The 7,490-nt window shown below is 52.8% G+C and overlaps 1 protein-coding gene and 1 non-coding gene across 2 annotated transcripts; both read right to left on the bottom strand.

The window, feature by feature from the left end:
* Nucleotides 1-3,711: 3,711 nt before the first annotated feature.
* Nucleotides 3,712-3,783, bottom strand: TRNAC-GCA (transfer RNA cysteine (anticodon GCA)). Its single transcript has one exon. It is a non-coding gene; the product is annotated as a tRNA-Cys (tRNA).
* A 684-nt stretch (nucleotides 3,784-4,467) lies between these two features.
* Nucleotides 4,468-7,151, bottom strand: SPMAP1 (sperm microtubule associated protein 1). Its single transcript, XM_002719333.6, has 3 exons — nucleotides 6,739-7,151; nucleotides 5,312-5,411; nucleotides 4,468-4,679 (listed from the first exon to the last, which is right to left on the bottom strand). Exons 1-3 carry the CDS (start codon nucleotides 7,033-7,035, stop codon nucleotides 4,522-4,524), a joined length of 555 nt encoding a protein of 184 aa, XP_002719379.5. The 5' UTR covers nucleotides 7,036-7,151; the 3' UTR covers nucleotides 4,468-4,521.
* Nucleotides 7,152-7,490: the final 339 nt, after the last annotated feature.

The following is a 7,490-nucleotide window of genomic DNA, read 5'->3' as shown; positions in this document are numbered from 1 at the left end:
CAGAGTTGTCAGTCTGGCTGCTAGGCATTCACAGCTGCACATCCGCAGCACAAAGGGAACTCACGGTCTCCCCTAATCCAGTGCTTTTCGACTCTGACGACCACCTGTCCATCCAGACTTCATTCTAACCTCTTCTGACGTCAACATCCCGTCAAGCACCAAGACTCCCAACTGCTAAAGATCTCTCAAATCCGTGATCTCTGTCCATCCCCAATCACCACCAGCCTGATTCTGGTCGCCGAACTCTTTGGTGAGTCTCGTTTCCCCCACCTTCCGTGTTATTCTTTTTTTTTTTTTTTTTTTTAAGGTTTATTTACTTGAAAGAGAGAGAGAGAGAGAGAGAGAGAGAGAGAGAGGTTCACTCCCCAGTTGGCCACAACGGCCGGAGCTGCGCTGATCCGAAGCCGGGATCCAGGAGCTTCTTCTGGGTCTCCTACACGGGTGCAGGGGCCCATGCACTTGAGCCATCTTCTACTGCTTTCCCAGGCCATAGAAGAAAGCTGGATCGGAAGTGGAGCAGCCAGGACACGAACTGGTGCATATATGGGATGCCAGCACTGCAGGCGGCAGCTTTACCCACTAAGCCACAGCGTGGGCCCCCCATGTTATTCTTTACCACTTTATTCATGTAATAGCTACAAATGATTCCTCCAAAATGCAAATCTGACTGCATCAACTCCCTGCTTTAAACTGTCCGTAGCTCCCTATTATTCATAATGGAAAGCCTACATCTTTCTCAGAAGCCTACATTTTTATTTTAAAGATTTATTTATTTCATTTGAAAGGCAGAGTTACAGAGAAAGTTAGAGAGGTCTTCCATCCACTGGTTCACTCCCCAAATGGCCACAACAGCAGGAGATGGGCCAATCCAAAGCCAGGAGGCAGGAGTTTCTTCTGGGTCTCCCATGTGGGTGCAGGGCCCCAAGTACTCTGGCCATCTTCCACTGCTTTCCCAGTTGCATTAGCGGGGAGCTGGATCTGAAGTGGAGCAGCCAGGACACGAAGCAGCGCCCATATGGAATGCTGGCACTGCAGGCAGCGGTTTTACCTGCTACACCACAACACTGGCCCCTGAGTGTCTTCTTAAATACCAAAGATTCCCAAGCCATACCCTGACCCACTGAACGACCTTTTCTGAGGTTAGTTTTCACGGAAAAATAAATGAAATGGTCATGTCACAAACCTGAAAACATGGCTGCGTGTTTGGTGCAGCAGTTAACTTGCATCCTGCATCAGCACACCTGGGACAGGTCCTGGCTACTGTAATTGGAATCTGCCTGCCTGCTGGGAGGCAACAGATGATGGTCCAAGTATTTTGGAGGGGGGTAAGAGTTCTTTACACGTCCTGGACACCCCATTTCTTTGTCAGATATGTGTTTTGTAAATAATTTCCCCTAGTCTGTAGCTTAACTATTTTTTGAGCGTATCATTTGATGAGCAGACATTTTAAATTTTGCTAAAGTCTATCAATATTTTCCCCATGCTAATTGTTTTTGTCTAAGAAACCTTTTCCCCATCCTCACGTCAGAAAGCTATTTTCCTCAAACAACTTTATGGTCTATGATCTTTCTCCAATTAATTATGTCTGCAGGGTGCCACATGGATATCCAGTTAGTTACTCCAGTATGATTTTTAAAATTTAGTTTAGTTCTACTTGAAGGGCAGGCTGACAATGCCAGACACAGAGACATTCTCTCTACCGGTTCATTCCCCAGATGCCCACAACAGCTAGGGCCAAGCCAGGCCAAAACCAGGAGGCAGGAACTCATCTGGGTTTCCCGCATGGGTAGCAGGGGCCAAGCACATTAGCGGGAATGCTGGGTCGCCAGGACTCACACCAGCAGCCCGATATTGGATGCAGTGTCTCAGCGGTGGCTTAACCTGCTGCACCAGAACATCTGTCCCTCCAGCATGATGGTTTTTGGTGGGGGGCAGCCCAAAGGCAGGAGGCTGCAAATCCACATGTGTCTCCCACATGTGTGCAGGGGCCCAAGCACTTGGTCATCTTTTTTTTTTTTTTTTTGACAGGCAGAGTTAGACAGAGAGAAACGTCTTCCTTTTCTGTTGGTTCACCCCCGAAATGGCCGCTATGGCCGGCGTGCTGCGCCGATCCAAAGCCAGGAGCCAGGTGCTTCCTCCTGGTCTCCCACCCGGGTGCAGGGCCCAAGCACTTGGGCCGTCCTCCACTGCCCTCCCGGGCCATAGCAGAGAGCTGGACTGGAAGAGGAGCAACCGGGACAGAATCTGGCGCCCCAACCGGGACTAGAACCCAGGGTACTGGCGCCGCAGGAGGAGGGTTAGCCTAGTGAGCCCCGGCGCCGGCCACTTGGTCACCTTTTGCTGCTTTCCCAGGCACATTAGCTGGGAGCTGGATTGGAAGTGGAGCGGCAGGGCCCTGAACCAGGGATGCTCATATAGGATGCCAGCATTGCAGGTGGTGGCTTAATCTGTGTCACAATTGCTGAGCCCAAAATTATGTTCTTTAGATCTGACAAAAATATCCCTTCAAAATTTAGAAATGTGTCTATTAGAAATCGTATCTAGGGCTGGTGCTGTGGCACAGCAGGCTACCGCCCTGGCCTGAAGCACCTGCATCCAAATGGGCGCTGGGTCGAGACCCAGCTGCTCCATTTCCAATCCAGCTCTCTGCTGTGGCCTGGGAAAGCAGTGGAGGATGGCCCAAGAGCATGGGATGCTACACCCACATGGGAGACCTAGAGGAAGCTCCTGGCTCCCGGCATCAGATCGGCACAGCTCCAGCCATTGCGGCCAATTGGGGAGTGAACCATTGAATGGAGGACCTCTCTCTCTCTGCCTCTCCTTTCTCTGTGAACTCTGACTTTTAAATAAATAAACCTTTAAAAAAAAAAAAAAGGAAATCATATCTAGAAAAAGTAGGTACATATTTGTAAAAGGTACATATCTTGGGGTCAGCGCTGTGTTGTAGCTGGTAAAGCTGCCGTCTGCAGTGCCTGCATCCCATATGGGCACCGGTTCAAGTCCCGGCTGCTACATTTCTGACCCAGCTCTCTGCCATGGTCTGGGAAAGCAGAAGATGGCCCAAGGTCTTGGGCCCCTGCACCTGCATGGGAGACCCAGAAGAAGTTCCCAGCTTCAGATTGGCTGAGCTCTGGCCATTGCAGCCATTTGGGGAGTGAGCCAGCGGATGGAACTCTCTCTCTCTCTCTCTCTCTCTCTCTCTCTCTCTGTTTCTGCCTCTCTGTAACTCTGCCTTTCAAATAAATAAATAAATGTTAAAAAAAAAAAAATGGTACATCTCTTTCTCGGGCGACAGTTGCCCCTCTCTGCCAGCTGCACGTGAACATGTCACCTCCCATCAGTCTGCAAGTTCCCTGATCAGGGACCCTTCTTCCATCTTTTAAATTCACAGCAGCTTTGCTTGTGCTCCATTTGAAAAATAGGGAGTGAATGGACATCTTTGTATTTACTCCATCATACATCAGATTGTTAAACTGTGTTCACAGCTTGCAGGCCTAACCTTAAATCCTAGAGTTAGAATTTCCTCTAGGACTCTGCCCTCAGTGAAGCCTGGGGCTGGGGGTCCTGCAGAAGCTTTGGCCTAGTAATGACTCAGATGGTGGCAAGCACTAGTATTTCAGGACAAGAGGGAGCTGAAATTTCCTTGTCTTTCCCAGAGATGCTGTGGCTGGCAGTTTTTACTCTTTCATTTAAGGACTTACGAAAAAGAGGAGGGGGCACCCGGATTTGAACCGGGGACCTCTTGATCTGCAGTCAAATGCTCTACCCCTGAGCTATACCCCCACGCCCTGTAAAGGTCTCTTCCTTGTCCACTTTATGGTGACTCAATGCAATCAGTTTCCACCCACACAAGAGTGCCAGCAGGCTTTGTGTTCCGAAGCCTCACCTTTTATATCTAACATCTGCTCTGGCTTTTTTCTCGGCCACCACTCGACAGGGTGGAGACACTTAAAAGATGACATCCTGCAAAGCAGCTGCAAAGGACAGTGACAGGACCCAAGCAGAGAAAATGCCCCAAGTCCAGTATGACTGTACCTGAAGACTGGGGCGGAAAACTGTCGTCTGGTTTACCTGCTGGCTTTTGGTGAACTGAGACCGCTGAGGATTTTGGATGGAAATCCCTCTCAGAGCAGCCCACCACGCCTGGGGCCATATTGCCTGCTGTGCCAGACACTGGAGCCAGCTTCTGACCCCAGGGCCCTGCCCATGCAGCTTGCTGGGGGTTAAGAGTGCCTGCTTGCAATCACACCGCAGGGGGTGGCCAGGCCTCTAGGCTCCTTGGCCCGGGAGTGCAAGGTCAGTGCCCTGACAGACCCTGTCTCCTCTCACTTCCCCTCCAGGGGGTAAAGCAGATGAGGGTGGGGAAGCTAGCCTGCCCCTCCTCTCACCTCAGGGAAGAAGCAATGCACTTGGAGACACAAAGAAGATTTTTTTTTTTTTACATGTAAAATCACATGGAGAGTCCATCTAAACATCTGTCTTAGCAATTCAGGTGGAGGACAGGGGAGGGGAGAGAAGCTGTTAGAAGAGGGGGAATGGCGTGACCTCTCCAAAGACGGACAGACGCTGGCGGAGGGCTGGGGTGTTCCTGCGGTAGCCAAAGCGGCCGTTGAACCCGGTGATGAGTTTCAGATCCCTGTTGTAGTGGTCATGGCCGGTCACCTGCTGGAGGGAGTGCCCTTGGGGGCAGAGTCAGAGGCATGAGGCTGCAGCATGCAGCCCCTCCTACTTCCCACTCCCATGCAGCTGCCCTCAATCTCCCGATGTCCTGCACCTCGCCAAGGCTGGTGAGGTCAAGGACATAGAAGACTTCCCAGAAAGCAAACCCCGTGGCAGGCTTCCTTGCAGGAGGACCTTGAAGAGCATGTCCTGGGACAGCAGGGCTCAGAAACTCTGGGGCTCGGGCTGAACTTGTTTTGCTCCCAGGGGAAATGAGAACATTTCATGTTGCCTCTGACCCATCTGGAGAAAATGGGTGACATCAACTTGGCCCCACGGTGCAAAGGATCACGTGACTAGAGGGTGGTGAAGTTGGGGTGGGAGGAGGCTTGGGATTCCAATCTCAGCTCAGCCCTTCTTAGCAAATCAGTCTGAGTCGGTAAGTCAGCTGCAACAGGGAGTAGTGGGAGAGTCGAAGACATTACAGTAGGTGCTCAATACATGAATGTTAGGGAAGGGGCACTGGGCCGGCATCTGCTCACCCTAGGAGAAGCGGCCCAGGGCTTCCTCCCCAGCCAGGCCCCTCTGCAACCCAGTTTGTCTCTGAGTGGAGGGACAACAGGGAGGCTGGAAAGGGAACGGTGACACTTGCCTGCCCCTGCCCAGTTTCTCCTGTTAAGGTATCGCTGTCCTTGCCCGAAGATGTGGAAATAATCTACCATCCAGCCGTCTCTTCCTGTGCCACCATGATCCTGCAAGTGAGCAAGAACACAGATGCCCATTAGTGGCCTTGGGGACAGTGCGGGGTGCGGCCCTGGGGCATGAAAGCCATCAGAGACAGGGTACTGGGCCCGGACAGACTGTATTTCACCACCCGAGGATGCGCAGCTGGGCGCTTAGAGCCTCAGTCTCTGTTGTCAGGAAGGGCTCCAGCTCCAGCTCTCACCCCAGCAAAGGGCATGCCCTCAGGCCAGCTACTCGGCTTTTGTGGAGTTCAGCTTCCTCATTACTAAAAGGAAGGTTGCTGTGAGACTTTAGTGACTTAGTTCAGCTATAGGGCCTGGCCCAGTCTAGATTTAAGAAACATGTAAATGAAACACACAGGGTGTTTTTGATGATTAAAGAATGCTTTCAAAGTTGTTGAAGTTTCCCAAATGTGTACAAGGGTACTTCAAAAAGTTCGTGGAAAAATGGAATGAAAAGATAAGTTTGTTTTGGCGCAAAACAATTTTGGAATCCATGTGTAGTTTTCTTCTCATGACCAGCATTTTCCACGAAGTTTGTGAAGGGTACACACCGCGTGATTTCCGTGCTTTCACAGACACGTTCTTCCCTGCCCTGGCGCCCCAGCCGCTGGCTCCTTCTGTCCTTAGTTAGATGAGCAGAGGCACTGCTCTGTGTCCAGATCAGCAGGGCTGGGGGGCTTCAGTACGTTCCTGGACAAACGAGATTGATAAAGTGGGTTTCCCATGACCTTAGGAAGGCACCTTTGCGCATGCACGGGCCACACAGGCACGCACACCAGCCCTGTGGGCCACAACAGGGAGTCGCGGAGTAAGCCCCTTCCCCCGAGCACCACGCTAAAACAAGTGCTGGGGCAAATGAAGCTGTCCACCAACAGCCTCGGGGTCTTCGGTCCCGGAAGCACTGTGGGGGCTAGCGCAGGAAGTGAGGTTGTCAGGTTGGGAGAGCTCCTTCGCTTCTGCTCCGCGGTCCCGGGAGCGAGCTCCTCCCGCACGCTTGACGCCACAGGAGGGCGGTGCCAGTTCCCTTTGTCCTGCTCGGTGAGGGCTCGCGTATTGTAGAATTCGGAGTGAGGTCACCCCAAAGGGCGGGCCTGTGACGTTCCAATGGACAGTTGCACCGATGAGTTTGGGAGAGGGCAGCCTTGAGCCCTGGCCGCTGCTCTCAAGTTCTGGGGCAGACGGTGCTGGCGCCCGGGCTCCACACCTGTCACTCGGTTTCCCGTTTCTTTAAGAGAACCGAGGGGCTGCGCGCACGAGTCTGGGAGGTCGGCCCCGCCACTAGGGCGAGCCCCAGGCCGGTGGAGAAAGTGGGGTCCTCCCCGAAGCTCCCTACCTGACCGGTCTTGCGCAAGATGGGCGGAACCACGTGGCTCTGGAAGTACCGACGCGCGTGGTAGTCCTGTTGCGCGTTGTAGGGCGGAATCGCAGACCACAGCTTGGGCCTCGTGCGGTCATAGGCGCGGGCCACACTGCTCACGGCCACCCCGTCCAAGATAAAGCCCTTCTCCAGCCTCAGGGGGCACTCGTACAAGTGGGACATCCCAAGCTCGGCAGCCCTGGGGGCTCTTCCAGCAGGAAATGAGGGCCCCGGTTGGGAACTCCCTTGCCCATTGTTACGTACATATGTCATGTCAAGGGCCCCTGCGCCACAAACCCTGAGTTGCCTGGGTAGGTCCTTAGAGCATTGGTGAAGTGATTGCTTGGCCCTGAAGTGAGAGGTGACCAGGAGGCGTGCCGACGGAAGACAGAGATTGAGACAGGACTATGGAGTGTGAGCATTTTGAGTACACTCGGCCAGCTCCCTGGCTGTTATTGTTTTGTTTTGTTGTTGTTGTTTTTTGTTTTTGTTTTTGTTTTTTTGTTTTTTGACAGGCAGAGTGGACAGTGAGAGAGAAAGAGACAGAGAGAAAGGTCTTCCTTTTGCCGTTGATTCACCCTCCAATGGCAGCCACGGCCAGCGCATCGCGTTGATCCGAAGCCAGGAGCCAGGTGCTTTTCCTGGTCTCCCATGCGGGTGCAGGGCCCAAGCACTTGGGCCATCCTCCACTGCCTTCCCGGGCCACAGCAGAGAGCTGGCCTGGAAGA

This window comes from Oryctolagus cuniculus, chromosome 17, assembly GCF_051225735.1.
Source record: "Oryctolagus cuniculus isolate XC-2025 breed Fujian yellow rabbit chromosome 17, ASM5122573v1, whole genome shotgun sequence".
Classification (NCBI taxonomy): domain Eukaryota; kingdom Metazoa; phylum Chordata; class Mammalia; order Lagomorpha; family Leporidae; genus Oryctolagus; species Oryctolagus cuniculus.
This window is presented reverse-complemented; position numbering and strand designations above follow the sequence as displayed.

What these genes read in the sequence shown, in the direction of transcription:
- SPMAP1 (XM_002719333.6), bottom strand. Translation starts at nt 7,035, where the DNA reads ATGACATATGTACGTAACAATGGGCAAGGGAGTTCCCAACCGGGGCCC. An exon ending in TCTTGCGCAAGACCGGTCAG is followed by an intron (nt 5,412 to 6,738) that starts GTAGGGAGCTTC and finishes GCTCACTTGCAG; the next exon opens with GATCATGGTGGCACAGGAAG. An exon ending in GAGAAACTGGGCAGGGGCAG is followed by an intron (nt 4,680 to 5,311) that starts GCAAGTGTCACC and finishes TCTGCCCCCAAG; the next exon opens with GGCACTCCCTCCAGCAGGTG.